At 42.1% G+C, this 25,848-nt stretch overlaps 1 protein-coding gene across 2 annotated transcripts in view; it reads right to left on the bottom strand.

Moving 5' to 3' along the window:
* The window catches only part of CDH20 (cadherin 20), a 248,695-nt gene that overhangs the window by 62,464 nt on the left and 160,383 nt on the right, over nucleotides 1-25,848 (bottom strand). For both annotated transcript variants that reach the window (XM_084785373.1, XM_084785374.1), the window contains exon 2: nucleotides 5,114-5,486. In XM_084785373.1, the coding sequence (XP_084641499.1) occupies nucleotides 5,114-5,341 (228 nt within the window). In that variant the 5' untranslated portion in view covers nucleotides 5,342-5,486. The remainder of the gene's footprint in view (nucleotides 1-5,113; nucleotides 5,487-25,848) is intronic.

The following is a 25,848-nucleotide window of genomic DNA, read 5'->3' as shown; positions in this document are numbered from 1 at the left end:
GGGAAGGCAATGGATGCTTATAATTGTGGCTAGACAGTGGCCTTGAAACTCCCAGCCTCTTCTTGACTTGTGCCTACAGGTCTGTGCCCAGGCAGAGCTCTCTGGACCTCTCTTTGTATGTGACAATATAGTCTAGCCTTAACTTGATGTTTCCATGTCCCCACACTGGATTTTACAAGGCATACCAATGAAAGCTGAGCCTTGTTGCCACATTCCTTTCTGAAATAAGAATACTCTGGAGGCTCTCGAAACAGACATTTTCCAGGGCTTTAGGTGACAGGCTGACTCTCTAGTGTAAAGTGAATGAAAGATGCATGAATTCTCTTTCAAAAGAAAGTAGAGGGGGAAAGTACATGGACTAGTGAATATGTAAGTATCTTGAGTGTGGAGTGACACAGAAGTGCGAGGTAAAACCCAATGTGCTGACTGGGACAGGCACCTGGCAAGGCATGCCGGTGTTCTATGTCCTTACTCACAAAGGTTGTGATGCATTTACATGCTTTCCAACATCAGTGAGGGGTCCAGGAAGCAAGGATTCAGGTTCCTAATCTCTCTGCACTTGTCTGGGTGTTGTCATGGCTAAATTTCAAGTCATTGAGCAACTATTATCCAGGCAATGGGAAAGAAAATCCATGGCTGTGGGGCAAGAGTGATGGCTGTAGAGCTTTAGGTACCACTAGTATAATCTGGCTTGTGGCCAGAACCCCTTCCTCCAAGCCCACTTTCTTAGGTTACATTCACCCATAGCATTGTTATTATGGTCTGCTTCATGTGCACATAACTGAAAGGACAGGGCAGTCCAGTCCAGTATTAGGTAACATTTTCTTTTTGCACTATTGTCTTGGCCACCTTTCTACTGGGTCCGGGAGGCGATACAGACAAGGTTGGGAAGCAGCACCTCTATTTCTATCTTTTAAAAGAGGGAAGACAACCCTAAATGGTAAGTCATAAAATAATTACTGAATATTAATATATTATTTTTGTAATAATCACAAATATCAACTTTGAAGGAGTGTTTTGCAACTATCAAGGAGCCGGGTGTCTTCAGATCTCTGAATAGACTGAAGAAATGTTCACAAAGGAAGTACTTGTCAGGGTAAACACTGGGAAACATGAATGCCGCTTAAGAGAGGCAGCCATAGCACGTACTGTTAGGACAGTGGCATGAGCACACACTTGGTATGAGTGTTAAGTGATGGGAGGAGCCTGGGAGAAGACACATCCTGGACCTTATCTCAGAAAGTATGAAAGGGCCTGATGAAGAGGATGTGCTTGAATCGTATGTTGATTCAGAGGTTGGCATACTGGAGTACCTGCTCTCAAGAGCTTGATGTCCCCAGGGAATCATTCCTCAGGGAGAATAGGTGGCACCTGCTCAGTTAATCTGATCTCCAGGAACAGAGAATCATGGCAATGAAGAAACTCAGAGAGAAACTGGCCCAGGAGATACTGGTATCTATGGTGACTAATTGTGTAGAAAGAATAAAGACGATACGGAGAATTTATCGGCTGCAGAGTTTGCAGCAGTATTAGGCCTGCCTCACCAGCTGCCTTGTTCTCAGAATGAACTTTGTCATATGACTGCTGCTACTGAGCACACCAAGGATGCAGTGAGTAGGTATCACAGGTGCTGTGCTGAGTGCTTTACGTGCGTCAGCTTATTTGATCCTTACATACCACGAGTTGGTCATCTATTTACTCACTCACCAACCATCTTTTTAGCCACCTTTCACGTAAAGTGGTAATTTTATTGCTGAAGATAAAAATTAGAACACTATTCTTCCTCTCATGGAGGTTCTACTCTAATCAGAAGCTTCACACACCAATCATGGAACTCCATGGTACTGTAGGCTGTGATCACTGCTGTGATCATTGGTTAGAGAACTTTTAAAACATTTGTTATTTTATGTGTGTGCATGCATGTGGACTGTGTGTAAGCAGTGCCTGAGTAGGCATCAGCTCTCCTGCATCTATAGTAGCTGGTGGCGATGAGCCATCTAATGTGGGTACAAGGAACTGAACTTGGATCCTAAGGGAAGTGCTCTTAAACCCTGAGCCATCTTCCAGCCCCAGATGGGGACATAATCCTACAGAGGGTTCTGCCCTAGAGAGGGGCCCAAAGCTTAGGTTCAAACTGAGCACAGACGGAAAAGCCCTGCAAATGCCCTTCTTCCCCTACAGGGAGCCATACAGAAATACATTGCAAGTTGTGAGAACCTCCGAAGGCCTTGTTTCTGGACCATAAGAACCAGGGAAAGAGTAGCACAGACACATCAGGACATCCGAGGCAGGCAGGCGGGTCAGCCAGCTCCAGAGGAGCACTTGAGTTGGGTGCTGAAATAATTTTATTGCTTTTTCTACGAAGGCCACATGGAAAATATGCTGAACATACAGATAGACATGAGCTCGGTTGGGAAGCCAGATAGGTATTTACTCAGGTGAAAGATGATAGTAGAAGTACAGACTGGAGAGATGCAGGTTTCGAGATTTGTTTTGGCACAGGCCCAATAGAATTATGGGTGAAGGGAATTCAGAGTTCTGGGACAGAGAAAAGAAAGTAGTACATTTTTCTGGTGTCTAGTAATGTGTTTGTATTATGATGTTTGTGTATATGTGTGCGTATGAACACGTGTGTTAAGGTGGGCATGCATATACCACGGCATGCTGTGGTGCAGTCAGAGGAAACCTCCCTTTTCACTTTGCTTGAGACAAAGACTCTTCTTTGTCATTGGCCACTGTGTATGCTAGGATAGTTGGTCCATACAACTTTAGCAAGTCTCCTGTCTCTTCTTCTCATCTGGCTGCAGGGCACTGGAGTTACAGCTGTATCTTACTGCACCTGGATTTTACATGTGTTTTGGGGATTGTAGCTAAGGTCTTCACATGTATGTGGCAGACACTTTCCCCACTGATCCGTTTCTCCAGCCAGACTTTGGTTTTAGAACAAGGTGCCGGCAATGCTGAGGCAAGAAAGATTGGCAAAAGGGAGATTTGAAAGAAAACAAATGAGTTTCTAATGAGATAGCATATATTTGGATCCATAGATCATAAAAATGAAGATGTCACAAATTCTGTAGGATTTATGAATCCAAGGCCTATAGAGTTGTTTTAGAGAATGATGGTGGTTTTGTATTTATTGATCCAGAGATTGGTGATTAAAACCATAGGCATTGAACTAGAGAGAGTATCAGGAATTAAGAGCAATTGTTGATCTTGCCAAGAACCTATGCTCAGTTTCCAGCACCCTTATAACAGCTCACAATCTCTTTCCACTCCAGTTACATGGGATCTGATGCCATCTTCTGGTCTCTGTAGTCATTGAACACATGTGGTGTACATGCATACATGCAGGTACGTACTCATCTCATCCACAAAAGTACAAGCAAGCAAATCTTGAGGAAGGTTGAACTTTGCTCCTACAACTATTTCATAGTCTCAGCCCAGAGTAAGGGAGCAACTAAGTGACATGAGGTCTTCAAACATATCGGAATAAACTTGGTATAAACTTTTAAAGAGAGAACAGCACATAGCACAAGTGCAGCAGCTCTTCCAGGAGGGACATATGGGCAGAGAGAGGGTCTGGGATGCAGAAGCTCACTAGTGATGGTATCAGCTGGCACAAGGCCAGCAGTTAAAGCTAAAATAAAGGAAGAAACCAGGATTGTGATGGATATTGATATTGAGGTGGCTCAGACGGTTATCAGTGTCCAAGGCTGTGTGACTGGGAGTTTTCATAAAATGAAGTCACTAAGGAAGCAGTACTAAAGTTCTCAGTAGTAGTGGAAACTGCTTCATAGCTCTGCTGGGGACAGGGCTGGGTATCTGGGTTATGAAGAGAGCAGGAAGGGCTGGAGGGATGGCCCAGCAGGTAAGAGTGCTTAACAGGGTTGCAGAGGACCTGAGTTCAGTTCTTATCACACGATTTACAACTAGCTGTAACTCAGCTACAGGAGATCCAGTGCTCTCTCTGGCTTCAGCAGTACTCATGTGTCATACACTGCACACACACACACACACACACACACACACACACACACACATACACACACACTTAGAAAAAAGAAAAAGAAAGAAGTAGTAGATAACTGTTGAGACAATTGACAACATGGACTACCAGACTCCCTGGAAATTCCTGGCAGGGCCAGGCATGGAACGGCATATGCTTGTATTTGAAACACATGCTTATAGTTTTGGTGCTAAACAGTGCTTAAGTTGTCATCTGATTGAGTTATTTATTTTCTAATTCATTTCTTGTCTCCCATTCTCTCTCTCTCTCTCTCTCTCTCTCTCTCTCTCTCTCTCTCTCTCTCTCTCTCTCTCGCTTTCATAATATGATCTCTGATTAACAACCAACTAAGGCAAACAGAAGAAAAGTCCAGGATTAAAAATGAAATGATCGACAAATTAAGGGGCTTTGAATATAAAGTTTATAAATATATTCATTGATTGTCTCTAACCCCAGAGTACTCCTACTATGAAATTTTGAATGTTTTATCTTTTTGGTTTTGATATTCATTAAACTTGGGTCTCAAGCTAGATCTTTATAAGTACACACACACACATACACACACACCAAAACAAAACATTCTACTTTTCTCATTTTGTTGTTCCCAGAAGCTGCCCCTGTCAAGGGTTGAGGGGCATTTGTAAAGTCTGAGATTTTTCCTGCAAAATATCGTTCTAGTTTTGCCCCATTAATGGAGCTTAGAAAAGGAGAGAGTTGTGACTGGAGAGAGAGCTCAGAGGCTAAGAGCACTGTTCTTCCAAAGGTCCTGGGTTCAATTCCGAGCAACCACATGGTAGCTCACAACCACCTACAATGAGATCTGGTGCCTTCTTCTGGTGTATAGGCACACATTCGGGCAGAATACTGTATAAATAATAAATAAATAAATCTTAAAAAAAGAAAACAAAGGGAAAAAAAAGAAGGGAAAGGAGTCTTCTTTCTGATCATTGTCTGACGAAGTCAGGCTATTTTAGCTAGTATTCAATGATTAGGATTTTTCTTGGATTCAGACAATTGCTAGGTAATTATTTATATTCAATTCACTTTAATACCCAGTTTCAACATCAAATACTCCAAGAATTTTTCTTTGTACTGGGCACATCTTACCTTGCCGACATACAAAGGGTCAGTCCCAGTATACTCTTCCAGGACGAAAAACTGATTCCAAACCCAGCTCCTCTTGCTTCTCTGGTGTGACTGTGGCCTGTCTGAGAAGAGAGTTTCTAGTTCGACTCCTGGCATCGGACTGCTGGAGAGAACGGTGGTTGTAAGGTCCATCAGTGCCCAGACGTACAAAGATGTGCCAAGTCCAAGCCAGCTCTTTGCATTGCTCATTCTACCCGCAGTCCACGTGGGCTTGCAGGAGTCCCGCAAGTCAAGGAGGATGGGAAACACCAGCGTGGAGTATTCTCCGAATAAAATGAGCCACACCACAGGTTATTGGAAACTCATTGCTTCCCATTCAAGGCAAGCTGAAATCCTGTCAAATTAAGGAAAACACTGTCAGGGTATTCCTTCCTGGGAGCTGTTTGCAAGTTTTCCAGAAATGGCAGTAAATATTTTGTGTTCTGCTCAATAAGCCAGCTTGTTATCCCTTATGAAATGTCTGTTTATAAATAATATTTTGATTATAAAAAGGCAATGTATCCTGCTATAACCAGCCCCAAACATTTGATTTGGATTTTGAGACAAGAAAACTAGTAAAAACAAAACAAAAGGCCCTAAACTTTTTCTCAACCATAGCTTACCTTGAGGGCTAGACCGTGTTATTGATTGTCCTGAAAAATTAATAGAATGTTCTTCAAAATATCTATAATCAGAAAGCCTCTTGAACTCTTCAGAATAGCATTCGCTTCTAAAATTTACATCTACCAAGCTGAACTGCTTTTCCTGTCTTATTAAAAAATAGAAAACAATTGGACTTCTTTTTCTCTTGCCACTGACAATTATCTTGTGCCTACCTCTGATATTGATTATGCTATGAATCTTGAGTTTCATTTATAATCAGCCGTGGACAACTTCTGACTTTAGTCATTCTCTGAACTCATGAGAATCAAGTTTCACACTCTACTGCTTCTGCTGTGGAGTGCTGATAGGGGCTGCTAATGTGACCTTTCAAGGATGTGAATGGTCAGTTGATCATTATATCCTTCACAGGGGCTTTTAAAGTGCTATTAGTCATATGGCACCATGAGTAAGCTAAGCGTCGATCTAACACATTTGCTTTCCTGACCTGAAAGATTCGTTTAGGCAAAGGAATGTTAAATTCTACCCAGGAGCCACCTTTTCATCACTCACAGTTCTTCTGTCCCTGTGGAATCAGATTTAACCAATGACCTCACTCCTGGGCTATGACCTCATCAACCTTTCGTCCCTTTCATGCCTGGGTTTGATGAAGTAGCCTTGCACTGAGGCTACTCATCAAGCAACGGAAGTGTTTTCTGTGGCCTTTAATATTTTCACTGCTAACTTGAAGAATTGCTGCCCTGCCTTAGAACAAATGTGTGTACCTGAGAACTTCAGATCTATGCAACTGAACAGTGATCCTGTTTTTGAAAGTGGCTTAGAATGAATGCATTGAGGCTAACTCAGGTCCCACCTTCCACCTATAGTCTCCAGAGCAAGTTTTAGCGCCTCACTAATTCTCACCACTGAGATGCACAAAAGATATACAAGTATTTTATGGTCGTTCACACAATGATATTTCAGTCTGTGAGAAATCACATCAGTAGAGCTGATGAAAAGAAATGTCTGAGGAAACTAGTTTTGTAGCAGAACACTGGGGAGATCCTGCCTCTTCTGAGTTCTAACTCAGACTGTGCCTTAAGGAAAATGCAAGCCAGTAGTGCCTTGTGTGTACTGATTTGTTTGTGGTATTGGTAGAAGGTGAGTTCCTAGATAGTAGTTCTTTATCTCTATAGATTCAGCAACAGAAACCTAGATGCTTTTTTTTTTCTGATCCCTGTCGAAAGGGAGGTGTTTTAGAAGGAGGACTCACGATATGGGAATTGAACTGATGGAAAAGATTGATGAGACCCAGATATATAAGGGACATATAAGGTGACGTAGAGGAAATCATCCCCCAAAACTGGGAACCTGGTTACTATGCCTGGAAAACATAAAAGGAATGAATGGTTGATGCTTTATCAAGACACAAAGTCACTTAGAATTTCCCCCAGGGCAACAGAGTAACTTGGACAGTTTATTCTCTGGTTCTGTGTTTACCCTGACCTGCCTACCTCAGGTTACCCAGATTGTGATCAGAGTGCTGCTGATGGACTCTGTGAGGGCCCCCCATGTTTTCTTTCCTGTCTGATAAGCATGGACAGTAATTCTCCTGTCTACTCCTCAGGACTGTCATGAGGATAGGATGAGGTAGTGCCGGTAAATGACCAAAGTGACCACTGGCATTCAGAGAATCAGATAAATTGCCTGCGCCATACGTGAAAATAATGAAGACAAACATAAAATATATTTCCTGGGTACAGCTGGGAACAGACCCCTGCACAGGCTTGTAATGTAAATCTTCCTACAGATCTCTAATGTGTGGTCAGTGCTGACTGCTAGAAGATGCTGGCTGAGTACAAGTCTGTAGTAAACACCCATGGCCCCTCCTTATGAAGATCTTTGATAAAGGGATAGCTACTAGAATAGAAAACTCTATAGTAGTGGGGAAGGTTTTGTTGTTTATGGATTGCACATACCAACATACAATGTGCTTTATGTATATGCATATATGTGCATTTTAGCTAATGTGTGTGCTTCAAGCAAGATTACTCCTGACATTCCTGTTTTTCTTTTTCTTTTCTTTTCTTTTTTTTTTTAGCACCATGGATGTAAGTGTGCCTGTAGAGGGGTGTGTGTGTGTGTGTATGTGTGTGTATGTGTGTGTGTGTGTGTGTGTGTATTTAAAGGCTCCAACTCTGCCCCCACTGACTAAATTTCATGAACAGAGCAAGATTTGAGCAAATGTTGAAGGATTTTAAGTAGTGAGCATCCTATTCTCCCATCTCTCATAAACTAGTTAAGTGTTTCTGCCAAGTATGCTTTCTGATCCTTATCTATAGATATGATCTGAAGAGTTCAAGAAAAAAATTCAGTGAGAAGTTTTTGATGACTAGTTTGTAGGCATTTCAGTTGCCTTATATTCCCCCCTCTCTCTCTTCTACTTGGTACCCCTACAAAGAGCACAAATTCTTATTTTCTTCCTTTTTTACTATATATTCACAAAAGTGACTTATATCTAGGGCATATGGAGCCCTCCACGATTCTGTGAAAGGTGGTGTTTCCTGGGCCCTCTCCAATTCAGTAATGAAGATTTCCATGACTGTAAACTCTGTGTTAAGGAACTGGATAGTGACACTTGGTAGAAAACATATTGTTTCTGCTTCCTCAGGGTCAAACACATGAGAAACACTTCATGCCTAAATTTTCAAAAATGAAAATCCAGGCTGTACAATGGTAACACTGTTCTTATCACAATTAGACTTGCTTTCTACAAAAGGAAGAAAGAATCGCTCAGATTAGGCTCCCTAACTGTTTTGCAATTACAGATGCTATGGTTCTCACATTTCTGCTTTTCCTACAGATATGAATATATTACTTGTTTGGGGCTAATTACTGTTTCTGTAAATGAAGATGCAGACATGAATATTTGTATACAAAGGTCTGCTTTGGGGAGAATACCCATGCCATGTGAAGACTACATTAGTGGAAATTGACTTCTGTGCTAAATGAATCTTTTAAAAGTTTCCCACCTCCTATTCTGAAAGAAAGCAAACAGCTTGGTAATGAACACAGTAGGAGGAAATTAAAGTTGTGCTCGAAGTGTGTTCTCAGTGAATTGTTTATTTCGTTACTTAAATTCGTTGTGATATTTAAAATGTAGATGGTTACTGCTTTCTCCTCGAAATGAACTGGGTTTTTATGTTCTTCCTCTGATCTCTTTCCTCATTATTGCAGTCTTCCTGAGCTTTTCATGGAAATGGAAGAACTGTTCAGAAAACCTCAAATGAGGTCTCTGCAAAAGTGGTTGAATGTTAGAGACTCCCTCTAGAAGGTAGAGTAGCTGGTGCACCAAAGGAATGGGATGCATTTAGTGAAATAGTGAGCTATGTGGTATCTGCTAACATATCTAAAACTTTGTAAACTTAAAAACATTCATGTAAACTTCAGAGAGTCAACTTGGAATCCATCTGCTACAGGTCAAATGGACTCCAGACAAGTATTCCTAAGTTTTCCCACTTGCATATTTTTGAGCCTGGGAACCCTCTTTGTCTCCCCTGGTCCTGGGACTCTCCTCCCCAAACTACCAGTACCATGGACCCTGAAGTTTCAAATGTACACAAGACAAAAATTTCCCCCTAAACTCCTTAACTTTACTTTTTGTCTCTAATATCTATCTATCTATCTATCTATCTATCTATCTATCTATCTATCTGTCTATCTACCTATCTTTATTTCAGCACATTTCCAATCAACTAAAGATAAAGACAACAAACTGCTCCAAATTCACATTTCCTACTTGCATCTGATGGAATTTCCAAGCAGCCTGAGCCTCTGCATCCTAGATGGGTCTGAAGCTGCTAGCCCCCAGGTGGTCCAGCCTCAAAAACTGCCCCAAAGTGGCCTGTATGTCTCTAGCCTCAGATTGTTCCACAGACCCTGAAGAGTAAGTGAAACAACCTGCTCTTCCTGGCCTTGGCCAGCACTCCAACCTTCTTGTGTCCCTAATAACGATGCCCCAATGTCAGCAGGAAGCAGTCATAGAAAAGATTACATCATTCCTTGTCAATTATTATCAACAAGAGACTGAGATGGAAGGTCTCAACCCCAGGACAATTGGCTAACTGAGGTGCCTATTTAATGTATTAAAATGGACCTGGATGCCAGGTTCTGCCAGCATCCCTCAGTACCTGCCTGTTATAGGGTATGACTGACGCACCACGCCCCCCTACTCTGAACTCCTCCAGTTCAGGGGCTGGGCTATTCTTCCCCTAGTTGCCCTTCCCTAGATAATTCAGCCATTTTGGTTACCTATTCCACTTTTAACTTATCCTTTATTCTCCTACTCTTCCCTCGTCCCTCCCACCTCTCCTTACATGGCCCACTTGAGGGTCATTGCTCAGTCTCAATCTCCCAGATATCTTTGCCTCTGGCTATGGTCTCCCTTTCACCTACAATAAACCTCCTCCACCATACCTAGGAGAAGTCACGTTCTTCCTTTTTTATTTATTTTGTTCATTCAGGTCACTCTTTCTACATTGCTGTACTTCTTCAGCATTCACTCTAATTTTTTTTCGTGAGTCTCAAAAATGCTCTTCAAAGAAAATAAGGAAAGAGAAACTTCATGGAGATCATAAAGGTCATAATGAGACATGACAGTATACCATACGGTGCCCCACATTAAGTCAGAATGTACTCAGCATCCTACAGCGTTCCACATCTCCATCAAAGGTCTCACGGGAGGCTTAGGAGTCAGCTTCCTTCAGTATAAACTGCAAGATTTCTAGAGAATGACATGTGTGGTCACAGGGACCGATATACTAAAAATGCTCAAATGGTGTTCATATATTTAAACACACATGGCTTGCAAACAGTAGCCCATGATGAAGTAACACAAAGGCAATATTTTCAGTGCATTTGTCAATCATATTTGAACATTCCTGAATCTGTTTGCCACTTTGAGTTTCCATTTGGAAAAGGGCCCATGGCATGATTGTGAATGCTGACAGGAGAGGCAGTGAGTGCCCTGGGCAGAAGTCCGTGTCCTCATCTTCAGAGGATCCACTCACACCGCTCTCTCCCAGTAGACTTTAGGTCAGCAAGATTCCCCAGCCTTCACCATAATGAACTCAGGAACTCACCCCAAGTCCTATGCTTTTGAGGCCCTCTTCTCTTACCTCCTTTTATAAAAAATAGAGTTTTTCTCATACAGTATATCCCGATTACAGTTTCCCTTCTTTTAGTCCTCCCAGTTCCTCCTCAGCATCTCTCCCACCTGGATCCACTATGATTCTATTTCATTTGAAAAGAGCAGGCTTAACATAACAAAATAAAACATAACAAGATAAAACAAAAGCTCTCACATTGAAATCGGACAAGGCAACCCAACAGAAGGAAAAGAGCCCCATGAGAAGGCACAAGAATCAGAGACCCATTCATACCCAGGAGTCCCATAAAAACACTAAACTGAAAGCTATAATATATACACAGAGGACCTGATATAGACCCATATAGGCCCGATGCTTGCTCCTTCAGTCTCTGTGAGTTCATACAAGCTTTGCTCAGTTGATTTAGAGGCTGCCGCCCTCAATCCTTATTGGATCCAGTATTTCCCGGGTAAAAATGTACTGGAGTTTTAATTCTGTTCCCATCCTCCACAGTACCTCAGTTTCTCAAATTAACATCTCTGAGATGAGCTGTATCTATCTTAAAACCCATGCGTGAACATTTCATGTGCTTATATTTTCTTCTTTTACCCCTCAAGAAAATGGTTAGTAAACTGTTGGGGTATACAGAATTGAGGGATTGTGACAGTCATAAAATGAACAGAATAAGAAACAGGAAGAGATCTAACGTCCCAGAGAATTTTCTGGGAGAGTGGGCAGCACACTTACTTGTTCTAATTTTAGTTATGTAACATGAATTTTCATGGTGTTGGTTCAGACTGTTGTCAATTCTCTTTCTCTTCTCTAGTTTCTTGCTTTCTCTGTCTTCCCTACAGGCAAACTAGCCTATGCAAATTCAACAGTGAAGTTCATTTGCATGTAGGGTTGATGTGGTAGGGAGAAAACACAAGAGAGCTTAACTGAAGTTTAGAAGTGGCTCTGATTTTAATAAGAATTTGAAGATGAAGGTGTGAGTGTGCACATGTGTGTGTATGTGTGTGTGTGTGTGTGTGTGTGTTGGAGGGGTGATAGCAATAGAGAAATAAAAGAGCAGCAAGCATGAATTATACACTTAAGAGTTGAGTTTGAAAACTACAGTTGGTGCTATCATAAAGCCATGTTGACTTCCTAGCTCTACCTCCCTCCCTTGGTCATGAGTAAAGGCATTCCCACTCTAAGAGTCCTGTTGCTAGTGTTCATGCCCAAGCCCTCTCATCCTTTCATCTATGGTATAAACAGTTTTTTTGCAGTTGAGATTAGTTACCCTTCTTCCCTTTCAGGGTCTCCAAGACTTGCAAATAGTTTCCTGCTGGCCCTGCCCTTCCACATGCAGTAGTTAGTAAATGTTTTAATTTTTAAGGTGTCAGGAAGTTTTGACCTACTTTACCCTGACTTTGGTTTTCACTTTTGATCAAGCTAATGAAACTGCAGCCTAGTCCATGGGCAATTTCTCTGACTACAGTTAGACAAGAACGGTCACTTTTGATTTCTGAGAACTGTCCCACATGCTCACCAATGTCTCATTTTATTAAATATTTATGATTGTGTTAAATTTGTGATTGTTTATTAAAACCATATATTTAAAATATAATTATCTGACTAAAGTTCTTTGAGAAGGAATTGAGGACAGTTGTGGTGGCACATGCTAGTAATTCCAGCACTTTAGGGGCAGAGGCAGGAGAATTGCCACAGGCTTAGGGCCAGCCTGGTCTACATAGTGAGTTCAGGGCTGCATAATGAGAATGTCTAAAACAAAGTAAAAAGTGGTGTTGTTTAAGTTGTCAAGAACCTGCTTGGGAGAAGAATAATAGAATCTCTTAGAAAGCCGAGACCATCCATTTCGGGGGGGAATATAGCAGTGGGGACATGGTTCTGCAGGTATAGCATGTGCCATCCAATTCTGAGGAGTTCAGGTACTCAGGATCTACATAATGCTGTGGCCATGGCAACCTGTCTGTAACTTTAGTGAAGTGAAGACGGGCTCTCCTGGAGCTAGCTGGCTAGCTAGACTACCTGAATTGACGAGCATCAGGTTTAGAGAGACACCCTGCCTCAGGAAGTAAAGTGCAGAGCAATTGAGGAGGACACCTGACGTTGGCCTTTGGCTTCCATATGAACCCACACACATGCATGAGAACACATGCATATACACATGCATACCACAACATACTTGAAGAAATAAGTAAATCAGAGAATAGCGAGATATGCTACAGGAAGTCAAGCACAAGCCACTGCTGTTGGCAATAGAATGATGTATTTCTAACATATGTAGCCGTTTACAGTTAACAAGCCAGTTCTGACATGCCAACACTACAGTGAGCAAAAGCTGCAGAAAGGCTGTTGGGGAGGCCAGGAGAAACTGGGGAGAGAATCTTTAGGCAAACGTGCTGTACAAGGAAGGGTTGGTGAGATATTTAGAGAGGCAGCATCTCCAGGGCTCACTTACTGAAGGCCAGTGTGGGAGCAGAGGGGTCAGAGTGTTCCAAGACTCTGTGCTGGTGATGGCAGCAAGTGGGGAGGAGGCATTCATTAGAGACAAGGTAATAAATTTGGATTTAGACTTCAAGATAAAAGATTCATCATTCCTTGCCTGATTATTTTAAGAGGCAAGAACTTTCTTCCTCTTTTTAGTCCAAAACTTCAAAGTAGCTTTGGGCATAAAGAATGTGAGCTCTTCTCTCTTAGAGCACATTTGCTTCTCGCTGAGTTCTTGCCTTGACCCAGCTTCCCATAGCTCAGGCTGCCTGTGTGTCACGTGGTTTTCCCTATGGCTGCTTTGCTAAAACTTGAGCTTCGTGGTAGCCATGGACTTTGGACTTGCCTTTCTTTGTTCATGCTGTTCCCGCTACGCATTCTCTCCCTCATACTGGAACAATGAGCACTTATCTCTCATACCTTTAGCGTATAAGACATGACACAGACACAAGTGTTAATCTCTCCAAGAAGGAACAAAGAAACAATCTACTCCCTCACAAAATAAAACAGGGACTGGAGAGGTGGCTCAGTGGGGGCTCCCATGGGTTGTAGGCTGCTCTCTGACTTGCATTTGTGAGTTGTGTCATTCATATGCATATCTACACTTGGAAGTACACATACACACACACACACACATACACACACACACACACATACACACACACGTAATAGAAATGTGAAAAGTACAAATATAAGCCAAATAAAAATGAAGCTTTAATTGGTTTTTTTTATTATTTTCTTGTTGAAGGAAAATAAACAATCCCACGGTATTCCTTTAGAAAAAAATTGAGAATGACATATATTCTGGAATCATGACTTACGACCCCACATAGCTCTCTAGTCAAAGTATGAGTTGGACGGTTTTCTTAATGTTATAAAACCTGGGTAGAGGGAAATCATCTTTAAAAGGTTGTTAAAGTTACCATGACTTAATCTTATAGGTTATTATTATTTGTTTAAATTATTTCTCCCCTGTGTATTTCCCTCTTCTGGTGTCTTAAAGCTTTTTGCATATTCTCCCTCACAGCTTTGTTCTGCATTACAATCACTCATTTGGTTCTTTATCCATATTACATGATCTTGAAGACATAGGTGATGCCCTTTATTTCTATGCTGTTGAAAACCCAATATTGGACACAAAGGAAGCATTGAGGACTAATGGATTTTTCACTGGAGAGATGTATTTAACAGCTTGGTATTATTTCTGCCTTCAAGGTTTTTAATCCAATCAAATCTATATTTTCCGTGTTTGATTTTAATATTTGTTTATGTATCCACTCATTCATTTAGCAGTACTAGTGATTAGACCCAGGGCCTTGTACTTGGTAGGCAAATGTTCTACCCTGCATTGCTTGACTAGTGAATACCAGTTGTTACCCGGACACATTAGTACACATCTTATTGGGCATGGGCAACCAAAGACCATGGAACCTTGGCACAAGGCAAGAGACTAGGGAGCTTTCACAGCTGAGACCCTTGCTTCTGATCAGAAATTTGGATGTCCTTCAGTGTGAGAAGTGATCTGGAATGTATCTCATGATTAAATCTCAATATTAATGACTGTTGAGAAAATGCTTGGGAAGTGGGATTGGGAAAATTACAGCAGCCTAAGATTATGTCATATTTATTGCAAGTCTCCCATTAAAAGAAATTGATTTTTCTCAAATGACCCAAGAGAAGATGGCCCCAAATGAGCTGCTTCTAAGAAAATTTGGAGAGGCCAGCACTGTTAAGAGTGAGAACTGAGTGGGTCTGAGCAGAATCCAGGTTCCTTTTGACCACAGGGTTACCAACTAGAACTGGGACAGAAATAAGGGGTTTAATTATAACTATGCAATGAGAGATGAGGGGAAAGGGGTCCTGTCCACTGGGTCTTCATCATTTGGCCTTGTACTGCATCATTTTGGTACCAAATGTGGGCATTTGTCTGCAGGCAGGAGGACACAGAAGCTCCCTCCAGGTAAGCTTCCTGCTGGGACACAGGTGAGCAGACAGCTGGCAACCAGACCCAAATGTGTTAAAAGATAGTTCCTTGCAGACTCTAGCCACACAAAAGGTGTGGAAAGCTAGCTTTTTGAAGAAGAACATATTAAAGGTACCCTGGAGACAAGCCCCGGAAGTGTCCTGGGAATGTTTCCTTCTATTCAAGTGAGCTTAGTTTAAAAACCCTGGGGCTGAAAGGTAGTGTGGCACCCCCCACCATCCCTTCCCCATAGCTCTCTGCCCTTCTACTTTTAAGCTTAGTGAATTAAAATCTAGTTGTTTGACTCTTTTGTCTTTATTTTAATAAAGTGTATTTTGGCCTTTCACAAGCCAGAGGCCCTCTTGCCCCTCTAGAAGGGACACAGCTCTAGAAGCTGAGCACAGCTGCCCTGGGCTTCCTTCCTGCCCAGAAGGCCTTCTCTGCCACTGGTTCTTTTTTTTTTTTTTTTTTTACTTTTAAAAAAATATTTTTTATTAATTTATTCATATTACATCTCAATTGTTATCTCATCCCTTGTATCCTCCCATTCCTCCCTCCCTCCCATTTTCCCCTTACTCCCCTCCCCTATGACTGTGACTGAGGAGGACCTCCTCCCCCTGTATATGATCATAGGGTATCAAGTCCCTTCTTGGTAGCCTACTATCTTTCCTCTGAGTGCTACCAGGCCTCCCCATCCAGGGAACATGGTCAAATATGGGGCACCAGAGTCCGTGTGAAAGTTATACCCCACTATCCACTCAATTGTGGAGAATGTCCTGTCTATTGGCTATATCTGGGTAGGGGTTCAAAGTTTACTGCATATATTGTCCTTGGCTGGTGCCACAGTTTGAGCAGGACCTCTGGGCTCAGATCTGCCCATTATTAGGACAGATCATTCTTCAGCTAGCCTCCAGAATGCTAAAAAAACTCTGTGGCCAGATTTTCAGCCCAACCTTTCAGAGAAAAGAACCCACAACTAAACTCATTGTTATGAAACAAATCTCATTCAAATTGTGAGGCTTAAGCCACCAGTAATCATCTTGTTGGTTGTTGTGGTTTCTTTGGGTCTTGAACTGGGTGGATCTTGCTTGAATGATTCCAGTATCAATTTGATGGGCATCTGCAGTCAAATGGTGCCTGAATCTGGAGCTTGGAGGCCTGCTGTAGTTGCAGATGCTGGGCACCTCTCTCTGCCTGGGCTCACTTGAGAGCAGGGTGTATGATTTGCACTGGGCTTCTGGGAAGGCATTAAGATTAAAAGATGCATGTGACTGTGCCTATTCTCAAAGCAGAAGATGTGCCATCCTCTACTGCAGAACCTCATAAGGCTTTCACATCCATTGCCTTCTGCTGGGTGTGAGGCCTTAGACAACACACAGCCAAGGTGAAGAAAGCTCCGAATGAGGGCAGGAAAGGCTTCAGCAGATCTTGTAGGAGGAAATATTTTTATAAAGTTGGAAAATGTGCTCTGCCACATATCGGGTATAAGCCATGTTATTCAGGACCAAGAGTTCAGTGCTGACGAACTTTCTGTAATTTCAAAACAACAGTTCTAATTTCATCAGGAAAAGACAAATCTTGCATTGAGAAGAGTGAGGAAGTGATTCTTGTTAGATTGGTCTAATTTCTGTTGTGCTGCCACAGAGATGGGTGTACATGAAAGAGGGGCTCTGTGCCAGCTTCCGTTCAGGCACGACAAATGAGAAGTTAGGGTACTGACTTTTCTGTTCTGAGTCACTGAAGACTTGTGACCAGGGGCTTATTCAGCAGTGTGGCAGCAGGAAGCAGCACACAGGTGTAAGCTTGTGGTGAGTGTTTCATGTTCACTCATGACTAAGGAAATTTAAAGTCTTTTTTTGTAAACACTGAGCTATTTCTAGAGTAAAACAAGTAAAAGCAATTATAGGAAAATAAATGGCCTATGCTGTAGATGTGGGTCTTTGAGAAGTAAGCAATTAACAGAGTAATGTTAAACCTAAGACAGTCTAGTGACCTCTATCAACCGGAACCCATTTGTGATGGCAAACATTGACTAACAATTAGACAGGATCTAGAATTATCCAGGTTAGATTGGCCTCTGGGTAAGCCTGTGACGGATCACCTCGGTGGGGTGAGCTGATCTGGGAAGACTCCACCTTAAAATGAGGGGTAGCATGACTCCACGGATGGCAGGCTCAGATGGATCATAAAGAAGGAGTGAATGGAGTGCTCATCAGTCTCTGCTTCCTCCTGTGGCCAAGAGTTCTCTACAGTGATGGATTCTTCCTTTGTGAACCAGACGAAACCCTCTTTCTTCAAGGTGCTTTTGTTAGGTACGTCTTACCAGAGCAGTGAGAAAAGGAACTATCACATCACTGTACAAATCCAAGATTGGTGGGGCCATACTGTACATTATGAGGTTGCACAATCCAGTGGGACTCTTCTCATGGTCTTCATTCTGTGGCTGACAGGCTCTGTTTACACAGCCTGAGGACTGACAGTGCCAGCCGTCCAAGTAGAAGTATAGAAGTCAGAATTTGATTCATGCCATCTCTGCCTTTCACCATATCTGGTTACTCAAACCAGACAGATTTTACCAAGGATTTTTTCTAAGTTCTTTTTTTTAATCAAAATTGTATTTTGTCTTCATACCTGAGTGACAATAGTTCTTGTGTCTTAAGGTTTTTTTTTAAATTACACTTATTTATTTATGTATGTGAGGGTGTGTGTGCATTATATAATTGTGTGTGTGTGTGTATAAGTATGTGCAAGCACAACATCCATCACTACTGTTGGGTGTTGAGTTTGGGTTGTCAGGCTTAGTCGCAAGCACCTTTAGCAGCTGAGCCATCTTTCTGGCCCTCTTCTGTGTTTTACACCTCAGACCTTGACCACGGCAAGCTTTATAATTAGTGTTCCTGCCTAATCTACGTGGCTGTATTGGCTGCTTGTCATCCACAAGTTCTCTAATGGTTTCTCATTTCATAGCTGATAAAACCTGTATTCCTTGACCAGACAATAAAAGAAGGCAGCAATGTGACTCCTGGAGTGAGCCATTGCCGCTCATCCACTGTCCTTGCTCTACTCCCTTCCTCTTTCATGGGGAAGGGTCTCCCATGCATTCGGCAAACTATTTTAGCAGCTCTATACTTTTTGCTTAAACATAAATGCTTGCCCCTTGTCTTGGCAACTTCTCTTCCAGGGAACATTTGTTTATCTGCAGGCCTATGCTCTGCACCGTATGACACTGTCCCTTATGCCAGCATGCCTACATGTGAGATTTCCCTTTCTGTTAGCCTGTGAATTTCGTGAGGACAAAAAATTGAGTATCCCCCACTCTCAGAATCAGCACCGACCAAGAATTTAATAAGACATGGGATAGAATTAAATACAAAGTAAACAGTAACTTAGCAGTATGAATGTTCATTTCAGAGAAACTCATGACATTTCCACAGCAGTATTGAAAGAGGTGCGTTTTGGGGACCAGTGGTGGACAGTGAGACCAGGATCCTCACTAGTATGTTAGCCTCCTAACACTACAACTTACCTGGCTTTGGGGAAGAAAGGAGCTTGAAACCCTAAAGATGAAACCCAAGCAACCCAGGAAAGGAAAGAAAGGCAGAGGTGCTGCTCAGTAGTGACAAAATGGAAACATACAGGACAGGTTTGGGCAGCAGGAAGAAGGGACAGCAATCTTATCAGAGCAGCGGATGTTGGGAAGACTATGGGAGATTTCTGACTATGAAGCTTGTGAACCGGGAATGGTGACTGAGGGAGATGAAGAAACCTCTTCATCTTGTCCTTTTCTGCCAGGGGGGTAACGGTGGTTGCACTGACTCCAGGGAAGAAGTTTTCCACAGACTGAAGTGCAGACCTGTCTCAGGTAAGTAATGGGAGCCCAGAGCCCTCATGTGCTCGACAAACCTTAGGGACCAAGGGAGGCTTCCCACCACTGAGGACATTTCACTCATATTTGCTCAGGAGAAATGTTGAATTTAAAATATGCAGCAAAAAGAATTATCTGTCTGTTTAAAAAGTGCAGTTCTAATTAGTTCTACTCTTGCTGTAAAGTGTCAGTTAAACAGGGAAAAATTTCCCCTAACAACCTGCTGATTGCAGAGAGTTTGCACACCACACAGGCAAGGACAGGCTTGCTGGCTCTTTGGTGTGGAACAGTGATTGTTATTAGGGAGTTATAGTCAGCTTCCCCACTCTGATGCTGGCATTTTTTCCCTATTTGATATTTAAATACCATATAGCAGTGTCACAAAGATGTTCAGATGTTACTAGTGGGAGCTGCACTGGCAGTTACAATTCCTTTGCATTTATTATGTCAGTAAAGGAACTGGGATTTGTTTGGAATAGACAATATGCAAAATTTCATTTATTACTTTGTTTTCTTGCAGTCCCTTTCATCATCTCTAGTAAGACCTCACTAGAGGAAATTGACAGAAGTTCAGAAAGCCTAAGAACCATTTAGCAGAAATGAAACCCCTTAATCCAATTTTGGGAGAAGGGTTTTGCAAATATATCTGTTAAGTGTTAAAAGTAAATGAAGGTTAAACAGTGAAGCAAAAATGAAAGTTGTTTTAATGGGAAATATACCCTGCTAAGTCTAATGGATTCCAATCTGAGTAGTCAATTTAAATAACAGAAGTGGTTAGTAGCTGCAGATTAGAGTTAAAAAAAGAAGTAACAACCTGTCTCCACAAGTTGTTTCAAAATGAACAAAGCATCCATTGGCTGATTCTGTATCATACCGGTCTGCCTGTACTCCGTATGACAAAGCATGCCTTACCATAACACCCTGCTGGAAGAAGTGTTTAGCCATATGCCTTTGATACTATTTGACTGAAAACTGCTTTGGACTCAAAAGAATCAAAGAGAACAATTCTTTGCTTCTGCACTCAGCTTTAATCCACTGAGGTGGTTTATGCTCTCTCTATGTCTCCCACCCTAATCTGCTCTGGAAAACAAGCATGACCTGACTACTGGGATTTTAGGCTTGTCCTCAAAATCTTGGAGAAAATGTTTTGGTTAACAATCATGTTCATATCTGGCTCAGTTCCTAGTCCATCACAAATCAAGTTAGAATAAAGATTGCCTGCTGGCAGGGATGTTAATAGGTTCCATTGGCAATCTCCCCCCACCCCATAATAATTTTGAATTATTCTTTTAAATAGCTTTGTTTAACTTCCTAAGGAACTAATGGACACAGTTGTTTCCCAAGACAATTTCTATCTCACTCACTAATCCTGAGGAGTTTGTGAATTTTGCCATAGAAATCACAGATGAGATCCAAAGTTGAATAACTTACTTTTCTCCCTTTTCCGTGGAGTGAATATGTTCTAGTGTTGTATTTTCCCCAAGCTTGATGCTGGACTTGCCTCCTGCTGCAGGCTCCCACTGGACTTCAGAACAACTTAGAGTGGTCCTCCACTTGCCAGTTTGAAATTGGTCTTTAAATTATAACGAATACCGAAAGAGGAGTTTGGAAGAAGGAAATTTAGTCCAGTAACTTCTAAGGGGGCAGATTTTGCTTCTCTGCTGCCAGTTGTGGAGTTGGAGTGCTGTTTTCTGGGTGGGGTTTGTGGGATAGACTCAGCTAGCCACCAAGTAACTGATTCTCCCTTCTAGACTTGAGAAAGGAGCTAGGACAAAAGCCGTGACTTCTGGGAGGTGATTAGCAGCAAGTGATGGATGGAGGTGGGAGGGAGCAGGGTATACAAGCAAAGGGAGCTGGCAGTTGCCCTTGCCAGGAAAGGGGAAGGACAAAGGATGCTAACCTTGAACAGTTGAAGCCCCAGGGGATTTCTTAACAGAATCCAACTGCTACGGACTATTAACAGCACTGTACAGTAAGGGATAAAGTTCTTTAGACATGATGACTTCACAGACAGCTGAAACTAATCTAGTGCAGACACCTAGAAGCTGTGGATGTATTTCAGAAAGATAACATAGAGGGCTAACAAATTGCGTGTCTTTTCCACTTACCATTACTTAGTGTTTCCAGTAAGTAAATGTAGTTTCTCAGCTAAACCGCTCTTTCAAATTATTCTCAATTAAATAATACTCCCTGAGAGATCTGTCATTACCAGCAGCCAGGAATATGGGTTTGTTGAGCTTGCCTGAGGCTGTTAATGCCCCCAACAAACAGTCTCTTAATTGCTGTAAGACTAGTTTCAGTGTGGACTGTACCCCACTTTCCCTGAGAATCTCATGGCATGCTATGTACCTGAAACATCCTTTTCGCTTCTCTAGTGATTCAGCCTTTGACTAAGTCATTCTTCATAATGGAAAAAAGTGTGTGTCGTTGAATCTCTAATCTCCTCTATTTTCATTAGGGCTAAAGGAAAACAACTGAGAACAGATTTAGAACTGATGCCACACACACCTATCCCTGTTCATTTCATTATCTTAAAAATAAGTGACTTTTTCCAGGAGGAATCATTTGGGGTCTCTTCCAGATCTAACTATGAGTTACTTCTTGGCAGCTGTTTTTCTAGAAGATAGTAAACTAGCACAGACAGAAAATGATAGCTGGATGTGGTTGAAAGTGGGAAAGATGAAGACATCATACTATAGAGAAGAAGTTATTCCTGGACCTAGGATTGGCATGGCCTTTTCTGCAAGCAACTCTTACCTGCTATGAACACAGAATAAGGAGAAACATTAAGAAAAAGTCACAGTCTTTCCTGTGGTGGAAAAGGCTCCATATGCCATTTCAAAAGGAAGTGCTATTTCAGCCTTTTCCTAAGTGACCTCTTTTTCATCATAGTGTAATATATTTCTTTCACCTTTTGACAGGGACTTTTTAAAAAATAAAGTTACATACTTGTTTCAGAGGAATTATACTTTAGAATGCGTTTCAGTGGTATTTTATCCTTACCATATAATTTGGCTGAATTAATGTGCAGCCATACCTGAGAAGGGAAAGAGTGGATGAGAGAAAGGCAGGGGGTAAGGAGGGAGGGAGAGAGAGGAGGGAAAGAAAGGGAGGGAGGGAGGGAGGGAGGGAGAGAGAAAGAGAGAGAGAGAGAGAGAGAGAGAGAGAGAGAGAGAGAGAGAGAGAGAGAGAGAGAGAACCTAAGCTTCAAGTGTAACATTTCAGAGTCACAGCAGCTACCTTTTTAAATTGTTAAAGCATAATTTGTCTGAATAGTGTGGAATATATAAAATAATTTCAACATTATTTTAATCTTTTTCTTTTCCATGGTCAATCAAAATTGTTGCCTGCCTTTCTGGTCACATCTTGATTTTATTCTGTTTGCGTTTAGTTTGTCTTGACTCTCCTATTCTCCCTGAAGTCTCTGAGACCCTTGTGTCTCTGATTCTCATTAGAACAAGAATGGACAGATGCTTCTTCCTGATTGTGTATACATGACTGAGCACCTTTGAGGAAAAATAGGCTCTTCAGTAGATCGCTGACCGCCTGCATGGCATTCAGTACTAAAGGGCAGGGCCTGCCTCACAGTAAGAGCTTTGTAATCATTGACAGAACAAACTGAACTCAGGTGCATCTTTCTTTTCCTCGTTCAGTTGGAAAATGAAAAGACTAAGAGAACAAGGCCATTCTTGACCAGGGACAACGCAGCATTGAAGTAGATTGATACAGTCCTGTCCAGGTGTGCTGCAGATGACAGTTGGAGGGCAGATTATTTGCAGGCCTGGTGAGCTGTGGCCTCTGCCATCACTGAAATAACTCAGCCTTGTCCCTACGTGCCCCCAAGAATCAGAATGTGCAGCGGACACACACATAGCTCACCAGAAATTAGAGCACACGAGATTGTGGTGGGTTGGCGTTTGTGTTGTTTGCATTTGCTGAAGACCAGCAAATAGAAACCTCAAGTCCTTTTCACCAGGTAGCAATGAGAAAAATGGTCTTTGGTAAGGAAGCTAAACATAGGGCAGAAAGAATTCAATTAGAATCAAGTGTCTGTTGCATACTTCTGTGCATACATGTGGAGGGTGTATAGTTGTATTTCTTATTACGTATGTGGCATGTGCATGGAGGAGCACACACGCATTCATGTGCCATCTGTGGAAGCACAGGCTGTAATGACGATGTCTTCCTTGATGACTCTCTATTTTATTTTTGAGAGAGGGTCTCTGTTGAATCCAGCACTTCCAGCAAGCTTTTGGGGTCTGCCCATTTCTGTCTCCCATTACAGGTACTTGAGGCCATGTCAGCTTTTTATGTGGGTGCTGCCAATCAAAATTTGGGTCTTCAGAGTGAGCACCAAGCACTGAACATGTCCCCAGATGCTAGCTATGTGTTTTCATTCATTAATTTTGTATGCATACAAGGTGCCTGGAAACAATAATGTACATATGCAAATGTAACCACAGAGAGGTGTTTCCCTTTGGGTAATTTCCTCTTTGACACACATAAACATTGACACTCCAAAGTTGCTCCTTATCTACAACATGCCACAGGCTTTTTTTCCCCCCAGAATTCTCCCCCTTTAAAGAGAGATTGCATCAGCAGGAGGGTCACATGTGCAAATGTGACTGTGCAGGGTGTTGTCACTCCAGGCTGATTGGGAGGGGAGGGGACGATGGGAGGTTAGGCTCCTGCCAAACTGGGCAGCAAGCCTGTATCAAAACTGCTAAGGCAGCCAGACCACCTGTCTGTGTGACAGCCAGTCTGTGGTTTCAAAATAGTGTTATTTATATAAACATTTGGAAGTGTGTGTATGTGTTAAATCTCATTCAACAGGAGTGACGTTTGCCCAGCTGCTTTCAGAGTGACATGGAAGTGGGGGGTGGTGGGGGACAGACAAGGCAGGGCTCCAACAAGCACACAGGCTTTCCATCTGCCCTCTGCTCCTCTCGGGAATAGCCAGCCAGACCAATGGTCTCAGCTTTGTTCATTTTTTTTTTCTGTCTTGTTCTGATCTGAGCAGAAGCTGACATGAAACAAACATGGCATTTCCTTTTGAAAATTGAATCCTGGAATTGGCTTCATAGTTCCAGAAGCTCAGCCCTGTTGCTGTTCCTCCCAGCTCTGTGAATGTCAAAACGACTTTGCATGTAAAGCTCCAAATGTGGAAGCAATTACTGCAGTCTTCTTTGTGATTTTTTTTTTCTGCAGAGTGGGGGAGTGTTTGTTTGGAGTGGTCGGCTGTGATGGTTTGAATGGAAATGGTTTTCCCTCTATAGGAAGCATGAAAGAAAACATGGGATCAAATTAAAACCGCAACTCCTCCCTTTTACTAGCATTATTTAAGGGGACATAGCCAAATGTGGAGTCATGCAAACATGTCTTCCTGATGAGCTACATTAACGTCACCCACAGGCCAGAACTTAAAATAAATGATCACAGGGACCCAACAAGTCGTGTCCCAGGGCCAACTCACTACAACTGGAATAAAGCCTAAGGTAAGTAGAGTCCCAGGGATGTGATGCAAGTGGTATGTATGGATGGCTTTGCAATTTTTTTGTGCCAAGTTGCACTGTAGTGCTGCGAAATAGGGAGACTTAAGGGGGCAATTGGAGGACTAAAAAGAGGAACTGGAGGCAGAGTCCATTACTGGTCTCTCAGTGGCAAATATACTGAAAAGGAAAAGCAGAAAAGAAAAAGAATGCACATATACCCTCCCCCACCCCATAGAGGCCAAAAGGGAGCTTCCTCACAATGTCCTTAGCATATCTTAGAGCACCGCATCCTTATGAGTGTAAGGAAAATGGGCTGTTGGGAGGAAGGGCAGAACTGAGAATTCCAGGTACCACTTGGAGTTGCTGTCTCTGCCCGTAGTGAAACTTGCAAAGTAACTCAGTTTCATTTGTGGTATACAAATGCTCTTGCAGGACCAGTTGAGATATATAATTAAAGGACACATGATTCCTACTTGGTTTTCCAGAAGATACAAATTGGTTTGATGTACAGCTGGATTTTTATGTTGTAGTCTCCACTTGCTGCACAGGCTTTGTGATCATGGGCAAATGTTTAACTTTTTGAACTTTCCTCCTCATATCTGCACAATGGAAGTAACAGTAGCCAGTCCCTTAGACATGACCTAAGTCATTGTCTACTCTCCAGGGCTAGATTACTGGAACACTCAGAGTGCTCAGCAAATACTGACTGTTGGTTCTAGAAAGAAACACAGCAGAGGCTCTGGCTTCAGGAGGACTCCAGTTTAGATTCTACTGTTGTGCACTGGAGAAAGTGACTTCATTGTTTCTGTGGCTCAGAGACTTTTTCAGTTCCCAGAAGTGGAAGTATGCTGCATATATGAAATTATCCCATAAACTGCCAAAGCACAGTGTACTACTCTCTAGAGCACAATAGAAGCTGCAGTCTTCCCAAGGTAGGAAACACAATATTCCTAGGCTGTGAACCATAATATACAACTTTCTTCATAACTGTCTAGATCTTTCTGTCATGTATGTGGATTTTTCCAACATATAATTTCATGTCAGGTGTTGTTCAACAGTGGTCGTTTTCCCAACAGTGTTAACATTGTAAGCTCGGTATTTTGTGGGTATGAAAAATGGAGTTATTTTTGTCACTAGGCTATAAAGTTTTATATTGA

This window comes from Acomys minous (genome assembly GCF_964271855.1).
Source record: "Acomys minous genome assembly, chromosome: 1".
In the NCBI taxonomy this organism is placed as follows: Eukaryota; Metazoa; Chordata; class Mammalia; order Rodentia; family Muridae; genus Acomys; species Acomys minous.
The sequence above is the reverse complement of the archived record's forward strand: the minus strand, read 5'-3'. Positions and strand labels throughout refer to the sequence as shown.